The 27,742-nt window shown below is 38.7% G+C and overlaps 1 protein-coding gene across 13 annotated transcripts in view; it reads left to right on the top strand.

Moving 5' to 3' along the window:
- The window catches only part of ZZZ3 (zinc finger ZZ-type containing 3), a 118,619-nt gene that overhangs the window by 16,154 nt on the left and 74,723 nt on the right, over positions 1 to 27,742 (top strand). For 3 of the 13 annotated variants that reach the window (XM_063624115.1, XM_063624114.1, XM_063624116.1), the window contains 3 exons: positions 23,668 to 23,801; positions 23,877 to 23,935; positions 25,710 to 25,865. The exons of 6 other annotated variants lie outside the window; for them this stretch is intronic. In XM_063624115.1, coding sequence (XP_063480185.1) covers positions 25,843 to 25,865 — 23 coding nt within the window. In that variant the 5' untranslated portion in view covers positions 23,668 to 23,801; positions 23,877 to 23,935; positions 25,710 to 25,842. Of the gene's footprint in view, positions 1 to 12,940; positions 13,015 to 23,667; positions 23,802 to 23,876; positions 23,936 to 25,709; positions 25,866 to 27,742 lie in introns of those variants that run through there. 4 more of the 13 variants (XM_063624119.1, XM_063624113.1, XM_063624118.1 and 1 more) reach the window with 2 other exon arrangements.

Here is a 27,742-nt window from a genome sequence, read left to right as displayed (position 1 = left end):
CGGGCGCGGTGGCTCACGCCTGTAATCTCAGCACTTTGGGAGGCCAAGGCGGGCAGATCACGAGGTCAGGAGATCGAGACCACGGTGAAACCCCGTCTCTAATAAAAATATAAAAAAAATTAGCTGGGCGTGGTTGCGGGCACCTGTAGTCTGAGCTACTCGGGAGGCTGAGGCAGGAGAATGGCGTGAACCCGGGAGGCGGAGCTTGCAGTGAGCCAAGATTGCACCACTACACTCCAGCCTGGGCGACAGAGCGAGACTCCGTTTCAAAAAAAAAAAAAAAAAGAAATAAACATGATTTCCTCATAAGTAAATTTTTTCAAAAGAAAAACATATCAAGGATACCCATTAGCCAGGTGTAGCGGCTCACACCTGTAATCCCAGCACTTTGGGAGGCTGAGGTGGGCGGATCCCCTGAGGTCAGGAGTTCAAGACCAACCTGGCCAACATGGCGAAACCCTGTGTCTCTACTAAAAATTCAAAAATTAGCTGGGCGTGGTGGCAGGTGCCTGTAATCCCAGCTACTTGGAGGCTGAGGTAGGAGAATCACTTGAACCCAGTAGGTGGAGGTTGCAGTGAGCCAAGGTCATGCCACTGCACTCTAGTCTGGGCAACAGAGCGAGACTCTCTCTCTCAAAAAAAAAAAAAATACCCCTTTAACTAATGGTATATAAGGTTAATTTAAAAAATCATTTGACTTATTGATAGGATTTAAAGGATTTGAATTATTGATAGGACTTACTGATGTGATCAGTAGTGTTTAGGGCTAGGAAACATTCTTTCATTCACTTAATAAACCATTCACAATCTATGTAATGTATGAAGAGGAAATGGGGAGGAAAAAAAAGAAGATAATTAGGAATGTAGGTAGGCTAGATAGAGCTGGAATGAGGTAAGGGTTGTAAAAATGCTTAAGGACAGTAAAAAGGGCTAGTCAATAAAGAAGAAAGAAGCCTTTTGATTAGGGAGATAACATTAAATAATGAGAAATACCCAAATTCTGTTTTACTTTATGTGTAGGAGAAGGGTTTTCATACTGGAAGGAAGACGGTTAAAAAAAAGCTGTTTAAAGACGAAGTTTTATTCCTTGGTATGTTACATGACAAAGAGCATCTACTTTCATTAAAGAAATTTAGAGCTCCAATTCCAGTAAAATACTTAGAGCAATGAAGTGTCAGTTTGAGTTTATTGATGTCAGTGGCTGCTTTTGGTTGTAGAGCTGTTTACAATGTTTGCTTTTCTAAAATAATATTGAGTAATTAAAATCATCAATGTAAAAACTTGTCTTCAAGTTCAACTTATATATTTTCTTATTCTATTAACTAGCACATTATAAACTAAGAATACTTTTTCTGAGTGAGGGAAGACTTTGATTAATAGCCTAGTAATTATAATTGAACAGTAAGTCTCCCTTAAAATATCCTTGAGTAAAATGGCATCTATACTTGTTTTCTTTTCCTGGAATACTCTTCTCAAATATTTTCATGGCCTGTTCCCTCACTTCTGTGGTTCAAATGTTACCTCAGCTAGAAAGGTTTTCCCTGAGGGAGTTTTTGAGGGACATCATTTACATAGACTTCAATGTGAATGGTGCTCATTGGTGTGAACCTCATTATACTACCTAAAATAGCGTCTTCTTCCTTCACTTTCCCTGGTTTTTCTTAATAGTAATGATCATACCTGATATTTATTGTTTGTCTCTTCTGAGAATATAATATCCATGAAGGATGAGATTATGTTTTTTCTGCTGCAGTTCTTAGAGCCTGGAATGATGCCTAGTTCATGGTAGATGGTCAGTGAATACTTGCTGAATGAATGAATTGATTGATTGATTGATTGAGAGAGATTTCAACACATGAATGGGGACACACACGTTTAGTCCATATAAGTATTTATATTATTATTATTCTTTGAGATGGAGTCTCGCTCTGTGTCGCCCAGGCTGGAGTGCAGTGGCACGATCTTGGCTCACTGCAACCCCTGCCTCCTGGGTTTAAGCGATCTTCCCACCTCAGCTTCCCAAGTAGCTGGGATCACACGCGTGCACCACAACACCTGGCTAATTTTTGTATTATTAATAGAGGCAGGGTTTCACCGTGTTGGTGAACAGGCTAGTCTTAAACTCCTGACCTCAAGTGATCTGTCCGCCTTGGCCTCCCAAAGTGCTGGGATTACAGGCATGAGCCAACGTGCCAGAATGCATGAATTTATACTGTAAAGTATTGGGACAAGGTTGTGAGCCCTAGGAACATTGCAGTGTGAATGTTAGCTATTACCACTGCTACTGCTGCTTAACTGAATTACATTCCCTATATACGTTTGATATACTGTTTTATTTTTAAGCACTATTCCTTGTGGAGTAAATTTCAACAAGTAGGATTTTCCCAAATACTTTATTTATTTTTGAGATGGAGTCTCACTGTGTCTCCCAGGCTGGAGTGTACTGGTGCAATCTCAGCTCACTGCACCCTCCGCCTTCTGGGTTCAAGCAATTCTCCTGCCTCAGCCTCTTGAGTAGCGGAGATTACACGCGTGTGCCACCATGCCTGGCTGATTTTTGTATCTTAGTGGAGACTGGGTTTTGCCATGTTGGCCAGGCTGGTCTTGAACTCTTGACCTTAGGTGATCCGCCCGCCTCGGCCTCCCAAAGTGCTGGGATTACAGGTATGAGCCACCACACCCGGCTTCCCAAATACTTTAAAACTTTAAAATTTTATATTTTCTCTAGCTTTATTGAGTTATAATTGGTAAATATAAAAATTTTAAATTTAATGAATGAGACTTACAGTGAATCACAAATTTTCTTAAACATTCCAATATTCTTATTAACCAAGCTAAATATTCATACACCTTTAAACTTAAAATTATAAGTGTGAAGTCAGTTACTATTTTGAATTTAGAAACTATCATCGTCTATAGGAACTTAAAAAATATTTAGGATAGTTTTAAACCACACAGTATTAGTATCATGAGTTTGATATACTTAATTTCAATATTCTAATTAATCATGGACGTTGGGCAGTCACTTACCTACGGGAACAGTTTTGCTGTCTTCAAGTTGAGATTCCTGTGACATACTTTATGTCCACCGTTCAGTTACCATCTCTTGACAGGCTGTTTATCAGCTTCACATTGGCCTTGGAAGCTGTCTTTGTCTAGGTGGTTTTTCTCATGTCACAGATGGACGTAATGAACTGTTAGTAAAAATCATCTGTATGGTAACAGTGGAACTCTAAGTTGATGTTGGTTTCTCTGAATTGAAGTTTAAGACCTTTTGTAATTGTTTTGTAATTGCTTTTTAACTCTATTGCCAGATCAAGTTTTGTAAACCTCACCCAGATTATTTCACCACTTGATAGGATTCCAGGAATCCATTTTCTGTCTGGCTGATGGCACAGGTTTTAGATCATTTAAAGACATTAAGGAACTGAGAGGTATTGATAGCTTTTGTTAATTTGTTGTAACAAAAAGTATGCCAGAAGACTAGAAACAGCATAACGTCTTATTTTTAAAAAGGAAAGCAGTAGTTTTGGAGATTGTTTTCCTAGATATGCCTTGGAGAAGAGGGAGAGAAATACAGGCTTAACTCATCAGCATTAAGAACATTTCATTAATAGTGTAAAATAAACTTTCTTAAATACTGTTAGCAGGAATTAATGTCAGACTTTGAGAGAAGTATCTAAAAAGGTTTGTTGTCCATTTTTAATATTTTCATTAATGTTTTGAATAAATGTACAGTTGTGCTTATAAAATGTCAGAACAATTTAGCTGGCAAGGATAACTAAAACAACTTGTAAGTTCTGTCTGAAACTACAGGCAGAAACCTATAGTGTGAGCTGCTTAAAAGTGTGGAATTAAAAAAATATGGAATTCAGATAGAAAAAGTTATATGAGTAAAATTTTGTTCAATTAATGTTAAGGCACTGTATGTACTAAGAGAATAAAAAATGTATTGCTCTATTCCTTCAAGGAGCCTATAATTGAATAGGGAATATAGATATATCAAACTATACATTGTAATTTTATGATAGAATTATTAAGCATTATGGGAGCAAAGGAGAGAGCAGTTCATTCTGATGGATCATTGAATTGGCCTTTGAGGAATAAGAGTTTTCTAGGAATTGAAGAGGGGAGAAGGTCATCTCCTTTCTTTCCCTCCCCATTCTTCTTTAAGGTACTGAAAAATCAGATTCAGGGCAGTGTTTATTAAGACAGATATATTTGTGGGCAAATAAAGAGTAGATTGGAATGAGAGATTAATTAGGCTACTACAGTTGTTTAAATAGAATGATGATGGCCTGAGCTGGAGCAATAACAATAGAACAGAAAGAGTAGATAGTTTTTTTTTTTTTCCGAAGACATTTTGGAGATAGAATAAATAGGGTTTATTAGCCAGGTGCCATGGCTCACACCTGTAATCCCAACATTTTGGGAGGCTGAGGCAGGCAGATCACCTGAGGTCAGGAGTTCGAGACCAGCCTGACCAATATGATGAAACCCTGTCTCTACTAAAAATACAAAAATTAGCCAGGCGTGGTGGCACGCACCTGTAATCCCAGCTACTCAGGAGGCTGAGGCAGGAGAATCGCTTGAACCCGGGAGGTGGAGGGTTGCGGTGAGCCAAGATTGCACCATTGCACTCCAGCCTGGGCAACAAAAGCAAAACTCCGTCTCAAAAAAAAAAAAAAAATAGAGTTTATTGATTGTATATTATTAGGAGTTTGGTTTTATATAGTCTCAGACATCCAACTGGTGAGTTGCTTAAAAAAGAAAAAACTAATGAAGTACCAGGCTGCAGTAATAAGATTTTGTCCATAATAAGGGATATAATATTCATTCCATGTTGGTTAGGACACATTTACAATGTTGGCCTTATTTCTGAAAGCTACACTTTAAGAAAAGTAAATGAAAAGATAGATATGTCAAGAGGAGGGTAACCCCTGAGAACCTTTGAAGGAATTGAGAGTGCTTACTGTGGAGAAGGAAGACTTGACAGGAATGAGTGAAGGAGGGAAGGGGACAGTTGTTTTCAGGTAATGCATGGCTGTAATGAGTTGTTCCACAGAGCAGAATTAGATCCAAGATACCACCAGACTTTTTTTTTCTGAGAACCAGGATATTCTCTTAACTGCAGTTACAATGATCAAAATTAGGAAACTTGCAGTTACAATGATCAAAATTAGGAAACTTAACATTAATACCGTTATCTAATTTACAGTCCACAATCAAATTTTGTCAATTATCCTAATAATTATTTTTATAGCTTTTTAAAATCAAAGATCATACATTGCATTTGATTTCGTGTCTCTCCAGTCTCCTTTAATCTGGAACAGTTAGTCAGATTTTTTTTTTTTTTTTTTTTTTTTTTGAGACCGGGTCTGACTGTGTTACCCAGCCTAGAGTGCAGTAGCATGATGATGGTTCACTGCAACTTCCACCTCCCAGCCCCAGGCAATCTTTTCACGTCAGCCTCCCGAATAGCTAGGACCACAGGTGCGTGCTACCATGCCTGGCTAATGTTTTGTTTTTCTGTAGAGACGGAGCATCACTATATTATCCAGGCTGGTCTCCAACTCTTGACATCAAGGGATCCTCCTGGCCTCCCAAAGTGTTGAGATTACAGGCGTGAGCCACAGCACCTGGCCTCACATTTCTTTATTTTATGTATTTTTTTTTGAGACAAGGTCTCACTTTGTCACCCAGGCTGGAGTGTAGTGGCATGAATTTGGCTTACTGTAGCTTTGACCTCCTGGACTCAAGTGATCCTCCTGCTTTAGCCTCCCAAGTAGCTGGGATTACAGGCCTGAGCCACCATGTCCGGCCTGGCCTCACATTTCTTGACATTTTTTAAGAGATTAGGCCAGGTATTTAGTGTCCCTCAGTTTGAATGTCTTGTGGTTAGATTCAGGGTGAGTACACTGATACTTTGAATTCTAGTCACTACAGTGTATGTTCAAATTTGCCACCCTTCCATATTTGTGATATCTTAAGTTTTTTTGCTTCATGTTTAAAAATACCTTGTTGGGTGAGGCGCATTGGTTTATGCCTGTAATCCCAGCACTTTGGGAGGCCAAGGGAGGAGGATCCCTTGAGCCCAGGAGTTTGAGACCAGTCTGGGCAACATAGCGAGAACTTGTCTCTACAAAAAAAAAGCCAGGCCGGGCACAGTGGCTCATGCCTGTAGTCCCAGCACTTTGAGAGGCTGAGGTAGGCAGATCATGAGGTCCAGGAGTTTGAGACTAGCTTGGCCAATATGGTGAAACCCTGTCTCTACTAACAGTACAAAAATTAGCCAGGTGTGGTGGTGTGTGTCTGTCGTCCCAGCTACTCGGGAGGCTGAGGCAGAAGAATCGCTTGAACCTGGGAGGCAGAGGTTGCAGTGAGCCTAGATCATGCCACTGTACCAGCCTGGGCGACAGAGCAAAACTCCATCCAAAACAAAAACAAAAACAATGGTACAGAAAAACCAAGTAAAAAAAAAAAAAAAAAAAAAAGCCAGGCATCATGGCTTGCGCCTGTAGTCCTAGCTACTCAGGAGATTTAGGTGGGAGGATTGCTTGAGCCCAAGAGTTCAAGGTTGCAGTGAGCTATGATCGTGTCACTGCACTCTAGCCTGGGCAACAGAGCAAGACCTCATCTGGAAAACAAAAAAAATTCCTTGTTAGCAATTTGAAACTATAATCAAGAAATGAAAAGGGGGTATCTTGTGATTTAAGAGACTCCTCTAACTTGGAAAAAGAAAGCAATTTTGAGTGCCCACTTTATGCCAGACATTCCATAATCTGATATGGAATGGTAATTATTCAAGATTGGTGTGCCTTTTTCTTTCATGGAAGAGAAAAGTAGTTAATCTCTCCTCAGAGAGGTTGTAATTTTTTACCAGGTATCTAACTGCAGTGCCCTTAATCATTCCTCTGTGACAGGACAGCTAAGTGTCAGAAAAGCCAGTAGGGTATGTCTTCTAGGCTAAATAACTTCTGAGGGCCCTTTTAGTCATTGCATTGGAAATTTACTTGGTTTTTCTGTACCATTGTTTTTGTTTTTGTTTTGGATGGAGTTTTGCTTTTATTGCCCAGGCTGGACTGTAATGGCATGATCTTGGCTCACTGCAGCCTCCGACTCCTGGGCTCAAGCGATTCTCCTGCCTCAGCCTTCCAAGTAGCAGGGATTACATAATGTTACCTGACACTCTGCCCAGCTAATTTTTGTATTTTTAGTAGAGACGGGGTTTCACTCTGTTGGCCAGACTGGTCTCGAGCTCTGACCTCGTGATCTGCCCACCTCAGCCTCCCATAGTGCTGGGATTACAGGCATGAGCCACTGCGCCTGGCCTCTGTACCATTGTTAACTGTATGGTGTTCTGAGTGATTTTCCTAAAGGGTATTCAATGATTTTTTTTTTTTTTTTTTTTGCGTTAAAGCAATTAAAGTTCAATTTAATGATGGCAAATTAGGGTAACAAATACAAATTAGGAATTTGGGTTATTGAAGTTTCCTAGAAAAATATTTATAAATGAAAAATACGTGTTTGTGTTCATTGTGTGTTCATAAATGCGTGATTCTTTTTAGATCCACTATTTCTGTATATAATTGGAAGAAATAGAAATCAGTCCAGAATGGTAGAAAGCTTGAATTTGGTCATGATGGTAGTTATGAAGTGTAGAGAGAAGCAGTCTGAGAGTTGGGGCCTAAAATAATAGGATAGAAGTAATGTGATCTTCTGCAATTCCATGTCTGGGTTATTCCTGAAAGGATTGAAGGCCGGATCTTGAAGAGAGATTTGTACACCTGTGTTCATAGCCACACTGTTCACAATAGTTAAAATGTGAAAGCAACGCAAGTGTCCATTAATGGATGAGCAAAATGTGGTATATGCATAGGGAATATTATTTACCTCTAAAAAGGAAGGAGATTCTGACATGTTGCCACATGGATGAACCTTGAGGACATTATGTTAAGTGACATGAGCCAGTCACAAAAAGATACTATATGTTTCCACATATATGAGGTATTTAGAGTAGTTAAAATCATAGAAACAAAAAGTAGAAGGATAGTTGCCAGAGGCTAGAGGTGGGGGATATGCGGAGTTAATGTTTAAGGAGCATAGAGTTTCAGTTTTACAAAATGGAGTTTTGGAGATGGATGGTAGTGATGATTGCATTATGAATATATTGGATTACACTAAACCATACACTTAAAAATGATTAAGATGACAAATTTTATGTTATGTGTATTTTACCACAATAAAAAAAAATATTGGGGAGGGGAGAAGTAACTTACCTCTCACTAAAGAGGCATACCCTTCTTTACCTACTAGAAAATGAAATGTCAGCCAGGCACAGTGGCTCATGCCTGTAATCCCAGCTCTTTGGGAGGTTGAGATTGGAGGATCACTTGAGGCCAGGAGTACCACTCCAGCCTGGGCAACATAGTGAGACCCTGTTTCTATAAAAATTTAAAAAGTAGCTGGATGTGGTGGCAAGCCCCTGTAGTCCTAGCTACTTGGGAGGCTAAAGCAGGAGTATCACTTGAGCCCAGGAATTTGAGGTGGCGGTGAGCTATTGTTCCCGCCCACTGCCCTCTAGCCTGGGTGACAAGAGTGAGATCCTGTCTCAAAAAACAAAAAAACAAACCCACAACAACTGAGCTCTGCCTTCCCCCAATCCTCACTCCTCCAGTAATACTTTAAAAGGAACTTTTTTTTTTTTTTTTTTTTTTTTTGGGTAATCAAAACATAGGATTCAACTAGTTTCTTTCTTTTTTTTTTTTTTTTTTTGAGATGGAGTCTCGCTTTGTCACCCAGGCTGCTGGTGTGCCATGGCGTGATCTTGGCGCACTGCAACCTCCACGTCCCGGATTCAAGTGATTCTCCTGCTTCAGCCTCCTGAGTAGGATTACAGGCACGTGCCCCCACGCCTGGCTAATTTTTGTATTTTTAATAGAGATGGGGTTTCACCATGTTAGCCAGGCTGGTCTCGAGCTCCTGACCTCAGGTGATTCACCCACCATGGCCTCCCAAAGTGCTGGGATTACAGGAGTGAGCTACCACACCCGGATCAACTGGTTTTTTAAATTTAAAAATTGATTAAGTATATTAGAAAAATTCAATGAGATGATAAATCGAATTAGTTAAACTAAATTAAACATTTTTCTTTCATTAGTAATGTTAAAACACTTAAAGCTACATGGAGTGATAGCAAATTAGTAAAGCCTATTAAGTCTTCTATGTAAAGTATGCTTCAGAAATATATAAGTATATATATGCATGATCTTGGCTCACCGTAACCTCTGCCTCCCAGGTTCAAGCAGTTCTCCTGACTCAGCCTCCCTAGTAGCTGGGATTACAGGCATGTGCCACCACACTCGGCTAATTTTGTATTTTTAGTAGAGACAGGGTTTCTACATGTTGGTCAGTCTGGTCTTGAACTCCTGACCTCAGGTGATCCCGCCTCGGCCTCCCAAAGAAGTATATTTTAATGAACTTTCTTGCATAGTCATTTAAAAATGCTTTTAGAATTTTTAACAAATGAAGCTTTATCTTAAAAGCCACCTGACAGTGTCCTTCAAGGATGGAAACATTTATATTCTGTGACCCAACAAGTCTGTTTTGAGGTAATAATCAAATGCAGACATAGAGTGTACAAGAATGTTAATCACAGCATTTTAAATAATAAATAGTAAAATATCAGAAACAGCTTAAATGTCCTAACAGAATGGAAATGGTTAAATCAGAAACTTTTTATACGGTTTTTATATGGCCATTAACAATTTTAGGCTGGGCGGTGTGGCTCACGCCTGTAATCCCAACATTTTGGGAAGCCAAGACGGGAGGATCACTTGAGCCCAGGAGTTGGAGATGAGCCTGGGCAACATAGGGAGACCTTGTCTCTACTAAAAAGAAGAAAAAAAAAATAGCCAGGACATGGTAGTGTACACACCTATAGTCCCAGCTACTTGGGAGGCTAAGCTGGGAGGTTCGTTTGAGCCTGGGAGATCAAGGCTGCAGTGAACAGTGATCTCACCATTGCATTGCAGGCTGGGTGACAGAGTGAGACCCTGTCTCTAAAAAATAAAAAAATCCCAGACAATTTAGCCCTTAATTATGTGGCTTAAGTGGGGAATAAATGGCAGGATGCCCAATTAAGTGTGTGTGGTGTGAACTGTGATTTTAAAAATGCACATTGAAATAAGAATGGAAGAGAATACACTAGTATGTTGTTGTTTTTTTTTTTTTTGAGACAAAGTCTCGCTCTGTCACCCAGGCTGGAATGCAGTGGCGCAATCTCAGCTCACCGCAACCTCTGCCTCCTGGATTCAAGCGATTCTCCTGCCTCAGCCTCCCCAGTAGCTGGGATTATAGGCATGCGCCACTGAGCCTGGCTAATTTTTGTATTTTTAGTAGAGACAGGGTTTTGCCATGTTGGCCAGGCTGGTCTGGAACTCCTGACCTCAGGTGATCCACTCACCTTGGCCTCCTAAAGTGCTGGGATTACAGGCATGAGCCACTGCGCCCAGACCTACACTAGTATGTTAAGTGGTTGTTGAAATGGGGTAAGCTATATTTGTACTTTATATTGTGGATGTGTCTAAATTGTTGTATTTTGTATAATTATCCATTCATTTAACATTTATGGGATACTATATGCTTGTTAAATAATTTGACAATTATTTATTGGATACCTGTACTTGGAGTCCTAGAACCAATCCCCCCGTATACTGAGGGATGACTGTAGTCTGTTCTCATTATTCTTGGATTCCACGTTTGTGAACTCATTTACTGGCTAAAATTTATTTGTAACCCCCAAATCAATATGCCTGGCACTTTCACAGTCATTTGCGGACATGTTCAGAGTGGTGAAATTTGAGTTGCTTGATATACACATTTTCAAATGAGGTTAAACAAAATGACTCTCTGCTGCCTTGTTCTAGCTCTCTTGTCTATTTACTTAGTGCTACCTCTTTCCCACTTTTTTTTTAGAGGTGGTTTCACTGTTTAAAATTGCCCCTAAGTGTAGTGCTAAAGTGCTGTCTATAGTGTTCCTAAGTGTAAGAAGGCTGTGATGAAAAGTTATAGTGTTGTTGACTGAGTTCAGTGTTTATGTATCAGCAATATAGAAGTGTTTTTAGGCTGGGCGCGGTGGCTCACGTCTGTAATCCTAGCACTTTGGGAGGCCGAGGTGGGCGGATCACTTGATGCCAGGAGTTAGAGACCAGTCTGGCCAACACAGTGAAACTCCATCTCTACTAAAAATAGAAAAAATCAGCTGGGCATGGTGGTGCACACCTGTAATCCCAGCTACTCAGGAGGCTGAGGCATGAGAATCATTTGAACCCTGGAGGCAGAGGTTTCAGTGAGCCAAGATCATACCACTGCACTCCAGCCTGGACAACAAAGTGAGATTGTCTCGAAAAGTAAGTAAATAAATAAAGAAATAAAAGTGTTTTTAAATAAAAGCACAGATAAAACAAGGATATGTGTTGTTAGGCTGTTGAAAATGTTTTAGTCAGAGGCTAGCAGGAACTTCACTCTGAATTTCTCTTAGTATTGAGTATTTGATAATTCAGTGCTCATGGCAACTTTATTAGAATCAACTATGTATGATCTGTTATGGCACTTAGGGATTTTGAAATATTGAAACTAGCTTGGGAACTGCTTTACCTGTCCTGTAGATTCTTAGAGGTGACGGAGAATCCAGCTTAGAGGTTGGTTAATATGCTGGTAAAAATGTTTGTGCCCTCTGAAGACAGTACAAATGCAAGAATTTAGAGCAATGGTGCACATCTGATAAGATTCAGGGTCTCAATATTTTGATATTCAGACCTTGACTTTGATATCAAAAGATATTTCAGGGAGGACTCTGTCCCATGAGAAATGGTAAAATATCTTAACTCATTATGAATCTTTACCTTGATTCGTCTCCTTTAGATTATTTTATTTGCTTTTAAGACTTTTCCTAGTCTTTTTGATTGTTGTGTTGACAGAAACCATTGAGAATTCTTAAGACAGATGGAGCATGGCTTTTAGAGAGGATTAAGTAGTCATTTATTTATTACCTGTGACTGGCTTTAAAAAAAATTGACATTAAATAACATCCTTAAGGATAAATATCACTAAATAAAATTAATGGAAATTTTGACTTTTTTCCTAAATTTAACCAATTGACAAATTTAAAAAATATTTAAAGCAAGCCAAGAATTAAAATTTTTTGTAAGCGTTTTCAAAATGCAGTATACAGTTAGGCAGCTATAAAATATATCGTTGTGAGGAAAACTGTAAGTTGATGAAAGGGAAACATTTGTAAAAATTAAATATGTAGATGGATCTTTACATCAGGCATTTCACCTAGGCCTTGCTGAATTATTTATGCTTCATTTATGAATGTCCATTGAAGATGAATGGCTGTCCAGAGCTGAGATTATGTCTTAATGATAAGTACATAGTACACAGTGTGTGCTAAACTAATGTATCTTGAAATGAATCAGTCTTGCTTGTCCAATAATCATTTTCAAGTTAGTCTGTTCCAGGATTTAACAAGCTGGTTTGGACCTAAGAATGATATATGGTGCCTTCTCATCTCATTTCTTCTTCTAAGTCATAGATCAACAGAGGGATTTTATGGAACTGAAAAGTCCAGGGTGTTTATCTGGGTTCAGGCTGAGCTAAGTCAGTGTGTTTAAATGATGTCATATTAGTGCTCTGCTTCTGTTGCTCTACTGCTGACAAATTCAGCTTTATTTTTTGCTACCTGAAGGAGACACTTATCTATCTGCCTTGTCTGTCTGTCTCATTAGCTATTGTCTCAGTCTGTTTGAGCAGCTGTAACAGAAAACCATAAACTGGGTAGCAAATAAAATAAACAGCCATTTATTTCTCATGGTTCTGGAGGCTGAGAAGTCCAAGGGCAGATTAAGTGTTGGCAACGGCCCAGTTCCTGATTTATAAGTGGCCATCATCTCACCGTGTCCTCACATGGCTGAAGGGGCTTAAACTTGACCAAACCCAGTCAAAGTAAAGGTAATTCTAGAAGAAAATTAATTTTGATCTTAAAAACGCTTTACTTGATCACATTATATAAATATTAACGCTTTTACTGGCTTATCATATGCTATGGTTTGAATGTCCCATCCAAAACTCATGTTGAAACTTAATCCCCAATGTGGCACTATTGAGAGGTAGGGCCTTTAAGACGTGATTGGATCATGAAGTCTCTGCCCTCATGAATGTATTAGTGGGTTAATTGGCTAATGGATTAATGGGTTATCATGGGAGGGGAATTGGTGGCTTTATAAGAAGAAGAAGAGAGACCTGAGCTAGCACATTAGCATGCTAGCTCAACCTCACCTTGTGATGCTCTGTGCTACCTCGGATCTCTTCAGAGAATCCTCATGAGCAAGAAGGCTCTCACCAGAGACAATTCCTCGACCTTGGACTTCTCAGTCCCCATAACAGTAAGAAATCAATTTCTTGGCTGGGTGTGGTGGCTCATAACTGTAATCCCAGCACTTTGGGAGGCAAAGGTGGGAGGATTGCTTGAGTACAGGAGTTCGAGACCAGCTTGGGTGACATAGAACTTGTCTCTATTTAAAAAGAAAGAAAGGAAGAAATTTATTTTCCATAAATTACCCAATTTCTGGTATTCTGTTATAAACATAGAAAAAGGACTAAACTTCATAGAGATGGAAAAGATATCCATCTATCTATGGAGAGGCATGGGTACCAAACATAAGGCAATATATAAGGCCTGATGTCAAAAGGGCCAGTTATGTTTATTTCCTATTTTTTCTTTTCGGTTTTGTTTTTTCAGTCTGTTAATGTAGAGTGAATTGCATTGAACCAACCTTATGTACATGTAAGCCAGTCTTACATTTTGGGGATAAACATCATTTGGTCATGGTGTATTATTTTAAAAATATTATTAGATTTGGTTTGTTAAAAAGTTGTTTGGAGTTTTACATCTATGTTTATGAGGAATATAGGTTTGTAGTTCAATTTTCTTGTAATGTTTTTGTCTGGTTTTGAAATCAGACTAATGATGGCCTCATGGAGTGAGTTGGGAAATCTTCCTTTTCAGTTTTCTAGAAGAGTTTGGGTAGAATTAGGATTATTTTTTTCCTTAAATGTATATCAAGTGGCATAGTTAAAATTTACCAGTGAACTCACCTTGGCCTGGAATTTATTTGTTGCCAAGTTTTTAACTATACCTTCACTTTTTTTTTTTTTTTTTTGAGATGGAGTCTCGCTGTCGCTCAGGCTGGAGTGCAGTGGTGCCATCTCAGCTCACTGCAATCTCCGCCTCCCGGGTTCACGCCATTCTCCTGCCTCAGCCTCCCAAGTAGCTGGGACTACAGGCTCCTGCTACCATGCCTGGCTAATTTTTTGTATTTTTAGTAGAGACGGGGTTTCACCGTGTTAGCCAGGATGGTCTTGACCTCCTGACCTCTTGATCCTCCTGCCTCGGCCTCCCAAAGTGCTGGGATTACAGGTGTGAGCCACCGTTCCTGGCCTATAACTTCACTTTCTTTAAGGATATTTAAGAAGGAATTTCTTGAGTGAGTTTTGGGGAGTTTGCGGTTTTTCATGGAATGTGTCCATTTCATCTAAATAGTTGGGTTTATTGACATGAAGTTATTTGTAATATTCTCTTATCTTTTTTTTTTTTTTTTTTTGAGACAGAGTTTTGGTCTTGTTCCCCAGGCTAGAGTGCAATGGCACGATCTAGGCTCACCGCAACCTCTGCCTCCCAGGTTCAAGTGATTCTCCTGCCTCAGCCTCCCGAGTAGCTGGGATTACAGGCATGCGCCACCACACCTGGCTAATTTTATATTTTTAGTAGATACGGGATTTCTCCCTGTCGGTCAGGCTGGTCTTGAACTCCTGACCTCAGGTGATCCACCCACCTCAGCCTCACAAAGTGTTGAGATTACAGGTGTGAGCCATCGCACCTGGCTTATTCTCTTATCTTTTAAAAACATTGAGATATACACTTAACCATAAAAATCACCCTTTTAAAGTATACAATTTGGTGATTTTTAGTATATTTACAAAATAGGGCAACCATCAATAGTGCCTAATTGCAGAATACTTACATCACTCTAAAAAGAAACCCCATACCTATATAGCACTCACTTTCTACCATTTCCTCCCTCCCACAGTCTCTGCAATCACTTATCTCCTTTTTGTCTCTATGGATTTGCCTATTCTGGATCTCCTTCCTTCTTGCCTGCCTGTCTGCCTTTTTTTTTCTTTCAGAATCTTGCCCTTTTGCCCAGGCTGGAGTGCACTGGCACAATCATGGCTCACTGCAGCCTCAAACTGCCAGGCTCAAGCAATCCTCTTGCCTCAACCTTCTGAGTAGCTGGGACTACAGGCATGTGCAACTATGCCTGGCTAATTTTTTAATTTTTTGTAGAAACAATGTCTTATCATGTTGCCCAGGATGGTCTCGAACTCCTACAGTTCAAGTGATCTTCCTGTCTTGTCTAGGCCCCTCAAAGTGCTGGAATTACAGGTGTGAACCACTGCACCTGGCCTATTCAGGGTATTTTATATAAATGGGAATCTTACAATATGTAACCATTTGTGACTGACCTCTTTCAGTTAGCATAATGTTTTTAAGTTTCATCCATGTTACAGCATTTATCAATACCTCACTCCTTTTTATGGCCTAATTGTATTTCATTGTGTTGATATGATATTCCTTGTTTTGTTTATTCACTCAGCAGTTGATGGACCTTTAAGTTGTTTCCACTTTATAACTATTATGAATAATGCTGCTGTGAACATTTTTGTACAAGTTTTTGTGTAGACATATGTTTTCCTTTATTTTTGGGTGTATACCTAAGAATGGAATTCCTGGGTCATATGGTAATTCTATGTTTAACTTGTTGAGGAACTGCCAAACTATTTTCCAAAGCAGCTGCACCATTTTGCATTCCTACCAGCAATGTACGAGGGTGCAAATAACTACATCTTTGCCAACACATGTTTTTGTTGTCTTTTTTATTATAGCAGTACTAGTGGGTGTGAAGTATCTCACTGGTTTTGATTTGCATATCCCTGAGGGCTAATGATATGGAGCATTTTTTCATGTGCTTATTGGCTATTTGTATATCTTATTTGCAGAAATATCTGTTTAAGTCTTTTGCCCATTTTTAGATTAGGTTTATCTTTTTATTAAGTTGTAAGGGTTCTTATAGATAGAGAGATGATTACAAATATTTTCTCCCATTTGATGGGTTAACTTCTTACTCTCTTGAGTTCTTGGAAGCACAAAAGGTTTTAATTTTGACGATCCCCATTTATCTGTATTTTTCTTTGGTTGGTTGTGCTTTTTGAATTTTTATTTTTTAATTGTTGCAGAATATATGTAACGTAAAAGTTACCATTTTAACCTTTTCTTTTCTTTTTTTTTTTTTTTTTTTTGGAGATGGAGTTTTGCTCTTGTCGCCCAGACTGGAGAGCAGTGGTGCAATCTTGCATCTACCATGCCCTGCTTATTGAGCTTCTTTGATCTGTGAATTCGTCATTTCCATCATATTTAGAAAGTTTGGGATCATTTCTTCCAATATTTTTTCTGCTTCTCTTTCAGTCTTTTGGGGACTTCAGTTACCCATGTTTTAGGCGTCGTGATGATATTCTATATCTCATTCATGGTTTTGTTTCCACTCTTGTTTCTCTCTGTTAGATTTCTATTGCTATGGCATCAGATTGATTGACCTTTTCTTTCGGTGTCTAATCCCAGCATACTTTTCATTCCAAACTCTGTGTTTTTCTAAGTAGAAGAATCAATTTGCGTTAAAAAGACTTATGTATCTCTACTTAGCTTGCTTAATATATCCATCTACCGCTTTGAACATAAGAACTACAGTTATAACTGATTTAATATTCTTGTCTAGTGACTGTCATGTACAGTTCTTTTTCTGTCAATTGTTTTTCTCATTTTAAATGGTATTTTCCTGCTTCTTTATATGATTTTTTTTTTTTTTTTTTTGAGACAAGATTTCACTCTGTCACCCAGGCTGGAGTGCAGGGGCATGATCGTGGCTCATTGCAGCCTCAACCTCCTGGGTTCAAGCAAAACCCCCACCTTGGCCTCCCAAGAACCTGGGACTACAGGCATGCGCCACCACATCTGTCCAATTTTTGTAGAAATGGGGTCTTGCCATGTTGCTCAGGCTGGTCTGAAACTCCTGGGCTCAAGCAGCCGCCCACCTTGGCCTCCCAAAGTGTTGGGATTACAGGCGTGAACCACCACACTTGGCCTGTTTGGTAATTTCTGATTGGATTCCAGGCATTCTCAATTTTACCTTGTTTGGAGCTGGATGTTTAATTCCCATAAAAATTCTTGGACTGTGTTCTGGGACACAGTGGAGTTCATTGGAAATGGCTTTATCCTTTTGAGGCTTGTTTTTCATCTGTTAGGTGAGACCAGAATAGTCTTTAGTCTAGAGCTCAGTTTGCACCACTACTGATGCAGTGTGGTACTGAGCATTGTACTTCATGTCCCACGAATTATGAGGTTGTCTCCTGTGTCCAGTAGGTTAACCAGTTTTTCCTGACTATGTGTGAGCCAAGTGTGGTGTTATGCTCGAGCTGGCTCATGAGAGCCGATTGTTAAAATATCAGGAAGTTTGTGAGCTAGCTTAATTCTTAAGATAATTAAATTATATAAACATAATTAAATCACTTATTATGAACAAAGGTAGTAAATGCTCAAAACTCATTACCTCATATAATTATATTATTTTATATTACTGTTTTTGTGCACTCACGGGAATTTATATCTATTGGGTACTGTTTTTTTTTTTTTTTCCTTCCTGAGACAGAGTCTCACTCTGTTGGCTTGGCTGGAGTGCAGTGGTGCAATCTCAGCTCACTGCAACCTCCACCTCCCGGGTTTAAGCGATTCTCATGCCACAGCCTCCTGAGTAGCTGGCACCACAGGTGTGCACCACCATGCCCTGCTAATTTTTGTATTTTTAGTAGGGATGGGTTTTCGCCATGTTGGCTAGGCTGGTCTTGAACCCCTGGCCTCAAGCGATCTGCCTGCCTTGGCTCCCAAAGTGCTGGGATTACAGATGTGAGCTGCTGCAGCCAGCCTTACTATGTTCTTATGGTAGAAACACTATGTAATGTATAATGTGTTGCCATGTATTTTTTTCAGATTCTTATTCACTGATATGTTGGTAGCTTGAAATTGGCAGTGGTGGAAGTATATATACCACAAACATTAGTAACCCTATAAACTAGTAACTACATACCACCTACCCTTCAGTTATTACATGTTTTCTGGCATACCCTTGCCTATGGATGTCTTTCCCTGTTTTACTGATCAATACTCAGCTCGAGATTTAAGGAGGTCCCTTGGAGATTATCTGAGATCTTGCCTCTCCTTTCTGCTCTCTCCTCTGTGGTACTATGTTCTGGGAGACTGTAGCTACCTTGGCCTCCCCTAAACTCCTCATTTCATTATCTTAACTCCAGAAAACCACTGAGCTTGCTTGGGACACCTTCCTTTCTCTGCAGCTTAGAAATTCTCCAGTAAGTAAACTGGGGACAATTGTAGGCTTTACCTAATTTATTTTTTCTCTTTCATTGATCACTGTCCTGTGTTGTCTTGTTTCTTTTGTCAGAAATAATTTTCATACATTTTTTTGGTCTAGATTTTTAGTTGTTTCAGGTGGGAGAGCATAAGTTTCATGCCTGTTATTCTATCTTGGCAAGAAGCATAAGTCTCTTGGAAGAGTTTTAGATAGGAGAATGACATGTCATTCTGTAGATCATGCATTTTTAAAGGATAAGACTTAATGAAAGCAGAGCTGGGCGCAATAACTCATGTCTGTAATTCCAGCACTTTGAGTGGCTGAGGTGGGAGGATCACTTGAGCCCAGGAGTTCGGGACTAGCCTGGGCAACATGGTGTGAAATCCTGTCTCTACAAAAAATACAAAAATTAGCTGGGCATAGTGGCATGCACCAGTAGTCTCAGCTACTTGGGAGGCTGAGGCGGGAAGATCATTTGAGCCTGGGAGGTCGAAGCCTGCAGTGAGCGGTGATTGAGCCACTACACTCCAGCCTGGGCAACAGAGTGAGACCCTGTCTCAAAAAAAAAAAAAAACTTAAAGTAGAGAGACTAATTAGAAGGCATTTGGGTTAGTTCAAATGAGAGCCTAAGGTTGGTCATGGGTGATGATACTACAGAGGCAGGGACAATTTGAGAAATATTTAGGAGGAAGAATCTAGTTTAGGATTTCTAAAAGGGTGTATCATAACTCATTTACATCTGAATCTCCTAAATGATCATAAATGAAGATTGTATGCTCCATTCCAAGTTTATTGAATCTGAATTTTTTTTTTTTTTTTTGAGATGGAGTCTCGCTCTGTTGCCCAGGCTGAAGTGCAGTGGTGTGATCTCAGCTCACTGCAACCACCACCTCCCAGGTTCAAGCAATTCTTCTGCCTCAGCCTCCCGAGTAGCTGGGGATTACAGGCACGCACCACCACACCTGGCTAATTTTGTATTTTTAGTAGAGACAAGGTTTCATCACGTTGGCCAGGCTGGTCTTGAACTCCTGACCTTGGGTAATTTGCCCACCTCAGCCTCCCAGAGTGCTGCATTATAGGTGTGAGCCACTGCGCCCGCCTGAATCTGAATTTTTAAAGATGAGGTTTAGAAATTTGTATTTTATTTCATTTTCTTCTTATTTTGTTTTTAAGAGACAGGTCTGTTTTACTCCAATTGGAGTGCAGTGGCTGTTCATAGGTGCAGTCCCACTACTGATCAACATGGAAGTTTAGACCTGCTCTGTTTCCGACCTTGGCCCATTCTGCCATCCTTAGGTGACCTGGTCGTCCCCTGCTCCCCAGAGGTCACCATATTGATGCTGAACTTAATGCAGACACCTGATTGACATAGTGCACTACAACTTAGAACTCCTGGACTCAAGCGATCCTCCTCCCTCAGCCTCCCAAGTAGCTGGGACTATAGGCATGTATGACTGCGCCCAGCTAGAAATTTGTATTTTAAACATGTACCTAGATTTAATGCTTATGAACACTAAAGTTTTATTTCTTTTAATTAATTAATTAATTAATTAATTTTTTAGAGACAGGGCTTCACTTGGTTGCCCAGGCTGGAGTGCATTGGTGTGATCATAACTTACTGTAGCCTGCAGCCTCGAACTCCAGGCCTCTTGCTTCCTGAGTAGCTAGGACTACAACAGGTGCACACCACCATGCCCCACTAATTTATTGTGTGCATTTTTATTTTTCTGTAGAGACAGGGTCTTGCCAAGTTACCCAAGCTGGTCTCGAACTCCTAGCCTCAAAGTGATCCTTCTGCCTTGGTCTCTTAAAGAGCTGAGATTACCAGCGTGAGCCATTGTGCCCAGCCTGAACACTAAAGTTTTAGAAGAAACTGATGTAGTTTTTTCGAAGTATGATCATCACTGGGAGCACATACATTGGAATGACCTGAAGTGCTGAATTGAAAATGAAAATTTATGCATTTGTCTTCAGGCCTTCTGAATCTGAATTTATGAGGTGATTGGGTCCAGGGATTTCTTAGACACACTAAAATTTGGGAGTCGGTAACCTGAAGTACTTCACAGATGTGATCTCTTTCGAACTTCACAATAACCCTGAGAGGTAGTAGGCAGGTATTATGTCTTTTATTTTATAGATAAAGCACAGATAGGCAAAGTGACTTGCTCATGGTGAAGTAATTATTGATGACAGAGAATCACATTTCTGTCTCCTTCCACCAAATCATATATTCTTCCTACTGTCTTTCTGTTGACTGTGAAATAGGCTTATCTTTGAAAATCTATAGAAGGCATCCAAGACACTGAACATGTTGTTCTGAGCAGAAAATGTACTTTTCTTTGATTATTGTACCAAATGAAAATTTGGTTCAGCTCTTTATAGCAAGTAACTGTGAAAGCTTAATTGTCTAGGAAAGGTGTTTCTGGGCTGGGCGTGGTGGCTCATGCCTGTAATCCCAGCACTTTGGGAGGCCAAGGTGGGTGGGTCACCTGAGGTCAGGATTTGAGACCAGCCTGGCCGACATGGCAAAACCCCGTCTCTACTAAAAGTACAAAAATTAAATGGACGTGGTGGCAGGCGCCTGTAATCCCAGCTACTCAGGAGGCTGAGGCAGAAGAATCACTTGAATCTAGGAGGCAGAGGTTGCATTGAGCCGAGATCGCACCGTTGCACTCCAGCTTGGGCAACAAGAGCAAAACGCCGTCTCAAAAAAAAAAAAAAATGTTTCTGTCTTTGACCATATCTTAATGCTTTTTACAACTGACGTTGAATGTCTCTTTCTTATAAAATCATTTAAAATCATAGTATAGTGCTTATATGTGGTACTTTCACTTACAACAAGTGAAGAATCAGGTAATAAATATGACCTGTTGTATGACCTTCCTTTTGAATTTTTTCCAAGCTCTCATAAAACTAAAAAATAATTTGCCTGAAAATTTAGGGATTGTGCTTAACTTTGAACTTCATTGTTTTATTTTAATAGTAAGTTGTGTGGCTTATATCCTGGTTATATCACTAGGGCTGTATCTTCTAGTGAGAGTTATGTAGTCTTTTGAAGTGATTACATGTGTGCTGTGAATCTGAGATCATGTAATCTATTTAACACAGTAGTACCAGTGTTAAGACTGCAAGAAGTAGAAAAAGTAATTCTTTTCAGTGAAGATTGGTTTTGGGTTTGCTTTTGGAATGCTTGAATAGTCAATGAATTTTATTAGTACATGAAAACAAGCAAAGCTCTGTTCCAAGGGAATAAATAAGATGGCTTTAGGAATAGGACTTAGATAGTTTGTTTTCCATTTTGTATGCTTTTTAAAAGACAAAATGCTGTTTTTTAAACTTCTAGAAGTAAGTAACTGTAGTTAAATAATTCAAATTAAAAAATTACTGTGTATTGTCATAATTCAAAGCAGTGTTTCCACTGCAGAAAGCATATAACAGTTTTGCAGAATGCTTAAGTTTGAAATGTATATTGAATGAAGTGAAGAACACAATATAGGGGCTACAAGAGTTTTGGCTAGTTTAATTTCCTTGCTTTTGTTACATGAGAGGTCATGACAATTTTTAAACTTAAAAAATACTTAATCTGGTTTTTTTTTTTTTTTTTTCTTTGTCACCCAGGCTGGAATGCAGTGACGCAATCAGGTCTCACTGCCCCTCTAAGGATCCTCCCTAGCAGCTGGGATTACAGGCGCACTCCACCACATGTGGCTACCTTTTTCTATTTTTTGTACAGATGAGGCCTCACTTTGTTGCCCAGGATGGTTTCAAACTCCTAGGCTCAAGCGATCCTTCTGCCTTGGCATCCCAAAGTGTTTATTTTTTTATGGTGTTACTTATATAGTTTTAATGTTTGAAAACCAAATGAAGAAGGAATTGTGTTTGAGGATAGATAATAGTTTCTTAATCGCTCTATTGTTAATGAAACTTCTCACTGAGAATATCTGAATGGTTGACAACCCAAATAACAAGTTTTATCCAGAAAGCATGTGTCAGGTTATCTACATTTTCATTGAAAAAAATTTTTTTTTTGAGATAGGGTTTACTCTGTTGCCTGGGCTGTAGTGCGGTGGCACGATCATGGCTAACTGCAGCCTCAATCTCCTGGGCTCAGATGATCCTCCCACCTCAGCCTACCAAGTATTTGGGACTATAGACACACACAACCACGTCTGGCTAATTTTCATTTTTTTTTTTTTGTTTAGAGAAGAGGGCTCACTATGTTGCCCAGCCTGGTCTCGAATGCCTGAGCTCAAGGGATCCTCCTGCCTTGGCCTCCCAAAGTGCTGAGATTACAGGCATGAGCCATCATGCCTCGCTAGGTTATCTGTATTTTCTATGTTGATTTGTACTCTTTTTACTGTGTAGTGGAGTGGTACAGCATGATGAAACATTTTAGAATGCCATTCATACGCTGCTTTCTTTGATATGTATGAATGAACATTCTTTTGTAGCTCATTTTTTTCACTGATAAACTGGTTAAAATGACTTAAAATTCTGTACAGTGCTTTTGGTCATCACTGTAAGTGTGTAGATCTATTTGTACGACTTGTAGCCATCAACCAAGTCTGTTTTTAAGAAGCTTACCTTTAAGGAATGTTTGTATACCTACATCTCCGTTTATTTTAAATAACATTTATTTTCTGTTTACTTCCAAAATTACTTGAGAAAGATATCAGATGTTTAAAGTGACATTTAAAGGACAGTCATTATCTTTTTTTTACTTCATTTTTAAGCATTGTAGATTTATTCCCTAAAATATAAAACACACAAAAAGGTACTTTTCTATTAATGGAGAGTAACTGTAGACTTAAGGAAAATGACATGTATCTATATTGGTAGTAAGAAAAGGAACCTGAGGAGCTCTTCAATTTGTAAGGGTTTAAGTTTAGAATTAAATTTAGAATATTTGTATGTGGGTACTCTCTGAGAAGAACTTGGAAGTGCTAGCCAATCATCTTAGTTTGTTGAAGACACATATTTCACAGCTAAATGTAAGGAATTACTTGTGAAGTTTAGTAGAAAACGAAGTGTGCTATATAAGTGTTTGGAAATATTACCAATTTTATTCACAAGTTTGTAAACAGTAACACATCTATAGTGACTATATTATGGTTTCCCTTCACAGATATCAAGTTGTTCTAGTACGACCATATAAATAAATAATTCCTGAAGTCTCAGTGTAACATGGACAATTAACAGTGATGACAGATAAATACAGACGCATGGGGATCAAATACTAGGCGAAACGATTTTTAAAAGGTAAGAAATAATGTAATCTTAATTAAGGCCAAGTGGGGTTTAGTTAGAAGTAATTGATTGAAGTTTCTTTTTCAGTGTATCAGGCTTTTAAGAAACACTGCAGGATCCTATCTTAATGCTGATAGAGCTCAGCTGTAAGTATCAGTTCTGTGAAAATAACAGTTGCAGATGTTCTTGCCTGCTAAATGTCGTAGTGGATAATGTTCCTATAGTGAACTCTATTCAAATAGAGTAGTTATGTGGTTGATTAGAACTTGATAGAGTGCTACTAGGGCACATTCCAGTATGCTCAGAGATGTACTTTAAGTTGTAGATGTTCTTTGCTTTTGATGATTGCTACTACCATCACACACTGTAAAACGTGATGTTTTGCCATGTTTGTGAAAGGCTTCAGTGTTTGCTACAAAGGAGTTGTCACTTGGAGTCTGTTATAAGAAGAGTGGGTTTTCAAGTCAAGGGTTACTTTATTATGTAGGATCATGTTTTCACTGAGCTTCTCCCCATGTTAACTTAGAACATTTCTTAATGTACTGTAGTATTAAATGGTTATTAGACAATTTTCCTACCTTGTGCTTTTTAAAGCATTTCCAGGGCATGTTTGGGAGAGGTGGCATCTATAGATATTAGATATTATTAGCCCTATTCCCTTTCTAGCTGACTAGAGCAGTAACCTATTTTTATTATGCAGTAAGTCTGCCTAGTAATTACAAGATTTTGTAATTATATCAGTCTTTAAGTTGTAATGCTTTCCCCAAAATGTATCACTATTATAATATCTAGTTTTATGCTTATAATAAAGTGACAGTTTCTGTCATAAACATCTGCTGGTCTTTTTCTTAGTCCTCTTCCTTGTTTTCAGATGGGCACTCATAGTAACCCATTTAGCCAGATTGTACATTCTCTCTTTTTTTTTTTTTTTGAGACTGAGTTTCACTCTTGTTGCCCAGGCTAGAGTACAATGGGGCGATCTTGGCTCACTGCAACCTCTGCCTCCCAGGTTCAAGTGATTCTCCTGCCTCAGCCTCCTGAGTAGCTGGGATTACAGGCGCACACCACCATGTCCAGCTAATTTTTTGTATTTTTGGTAGAGATGGGGTTTCACCATGTTGGCCAGGCTGGTCTTGAACTCCTGACCTCGTGATCCACCTGTCTTGGTCTCCCAAAGTGCTGGGATTACAGGTGCGAGCCACTGCGCCTGGCCTGTACATTCTTTGAAAAGGATATCATAATAAATTATTATAAAGTAAAAATTAACCAGACTGTTCTAAGAAATGGAATGTAATTAGATTAATTAGTCTGGCTAATTGGGTACTAAAACCGGAAAATCCTTGTTGTTCTTGTTCTTTTTAAAAATACATATGCCAAAAATAATAGAAATGTCCTTTTGTAATTGAATTTTGTAGCACTTGAATAAGCATCAAGGTTATCCTATAGGTATAGAAGATTTGGTTGATGATTTGTGTGATTCTTTTATGCATAACCTAAATGGTTATGTATACTTGATGTCGAGAATTTGGAAAGTCCTCTAGGACAAGAGTTAAGAGATGATATTATAAATTCTATTGTGAGAAATGCTATCAAGGGCAATCTTTAGATCACCGCCAAAAAATTACTGCCTTAGAGCAGTGGCTAGAAAAGAGCAAGACACATTTCGACTCAGTTCAAACTAATATTGAGTTGTAAGGATTTGGTATATTTCAGTATCTTTTTGGTTTGCTTTTGTTGATTTCTAAAAATCCTATTTCAGTTTCTTAGTATTCTTGAGGCTACAGAGTTACCAAGAAGCATGGAAGATGTCACTATGAACAGATTCTATACCTGTATTTCTTCTTATTATAGAAGGAGTAAATCTATTAGCATAAGTTCATCATCTTCTTTAATCCTTTTTTTCATTATTTTATTTTAAAGAAAGAAATTTAGGAGGTTCTAGTATTCTTCATGGCTGAAGCTGAGAGAGTCTGAAACCCTGATGCTTAAGCTCCATTCTAGATCATAGCTCCAACTCCTTCAGGATATAAGGAAAAGAGATTATATTTCCACAATGATAGATCTTTGGTTGTACAGGTAAGTTATTTAGTTTTGCAGTAGTGAAGACAACTATAGTTTGACTTCTTTTTTTTTTTTTTTTTTTTGAGATGGGGAGACTTGTTATTTTTCCATACATCCTCTGTGTGGCAACTTGTAGTTTGGCTGGCTGTTTATAGGAGTATGGAGCTGCAGGGAATGGGTTAGGAATGAAATATTTCCCCCCTTTTTTTCTTCAGTGGGGTATAAATGAAATGACTGATTATGTTGGAATTTTTTACTCAGGAGGCATTGTGAAATTCCTTGACTTCCTTTTCCCGATTGTCTTTTAAAGTGTGTTTTCATTTACTTTTGTCTATCTCTCTGTCTGTCTGGCCATCTGCTTATCTGCCTGCCTGCCTACCTACCTACCTACCTACCTACCTATCTACCTACCTACCTACCTATCTACCTACCTACCTACCTACCTACCTACCTACCTACCTACCTACTTACCGACCATCTGTCGTACATCAGTTTCTCTTAATGGGAAAGAAATAAGAAGTCTCTTTATGTAAGACAATACATAATAGAATTCCCAGACTTCAAAGAGGTGGCTATTTAAGAACCTTAAGTTGAATTGCATGGATGGGTTACCAGCCAGGTTTTACTCTTCTACTTTTAACATTATAGATATGGTGGTAATTGCACTGCTGAGGTATTGTCTTAAAATACTTATATGACAAACATGGCCTCAACATTATTAAATAGTTTATGTTTAGACAGCTAGAAAAAGAATCATATTGGTTACACTTTCCAGTTGCATTTGCTCTTTTTTCCTTTTACTTTGGTTTGTCTATATGAATATATACTGGTATCGTGACCAGTTTACTAAAAATTTTTCACTTAATAAAACTAAATATTATGATAATAAATATCAGCTAGAACATTGGTGTGATGGAAGATTGCCAGCTGCTCAATTCCCAAAATAAACTTTACCACTTTGGTGATTATAGTAGGAACAAAAGCTTATAGGCAAGGTCTTTGAAATATCTTTTTGAAATTTCTTTCTCTTAAGTAAATAGCTGGAGAAGTGTGTCATTAGATGGGCCTTTTTTGTTTAATAATTATTATCTGTTTTCTTATTCATACAGTTCTACTGGTATGATCATAGGAGCTGGAAATTTATGACCTGAAACATAGCTGATAATGCTTCAAAGAGTGTTTTTCAGAATCCTATAGTTATATTTGGGTAACAGTAGATTCAAATTTATGAGAGGGCAATTCAGCAGCAAATATATGGGTAGGATATGTGAAATTATAGGTAGGATTGAGGGCTTAATATGAATGGACAAGTTGAAATTTGGTTGACTAGTCCTTCTCAGACATGGCCTCCAAGAGGATGAGAATTTATGAAGGTAGGGAAGAGAGGAAGGGAGTCTGGTTAATTCTAGTTACTGACCACACTCTCTTTTCTCTGAATTCTAGAAAGTGCCACCATTCATTATTTGGTAGATAACATATAGGAAAAACTCCAGTGTAGTTGTTAGATTGAGTTTTGCTCATATGAATATGATAATTAATGGCTTCCCTTATTTCTAAAACTAGAGTGCTTGCATTTCTAATTTCAGCTGGATGCTGGCTAAGGTTTTTACCATATACCTCTTATTTTGTTAGCCAACAGGGTTATTTCGTGAGATAATTTGTAAATAATTTCATTTTTATTCCTTAACAATATTTGGCAGAAATATAATTTTGTACTCTAAGGCTTCTTTATTGCATTCTTAAGAAACTTTTTGCGATGCAGCTAAAGTGAGGAAAACAACTGCTTTAGTCTATAATATTTTGCTAAGCTTGGCAAAACAATGTTGAGACTTGGTTGAGATAATACAGACTTTTTATTTTTTATTTTCTAACAGATAGGGTCTCACCATTGT

This window comes from Symphalangus syndactylus, chromosome 12, assembly GCF_028878055.3.
Source record: "Symphalangus syndactylus isolate Jambi chromosome 12, NHGRI_mSymSyn1-v2.1_pri, whole genome shotgun sequence".
In the NCBI taxonomy this organism is placed as follows: domain Eukaryota; kingdom Metazoa; phylum Chordata; class Mammalia; order Primates; family Hylobatidae; genus Symphalangus; species Symphalangus syndactylus.
Note: the sequence above shows the minus strand (reverse complement) of the source record. Positions and strands in the feature narration are given on the sequence as shown.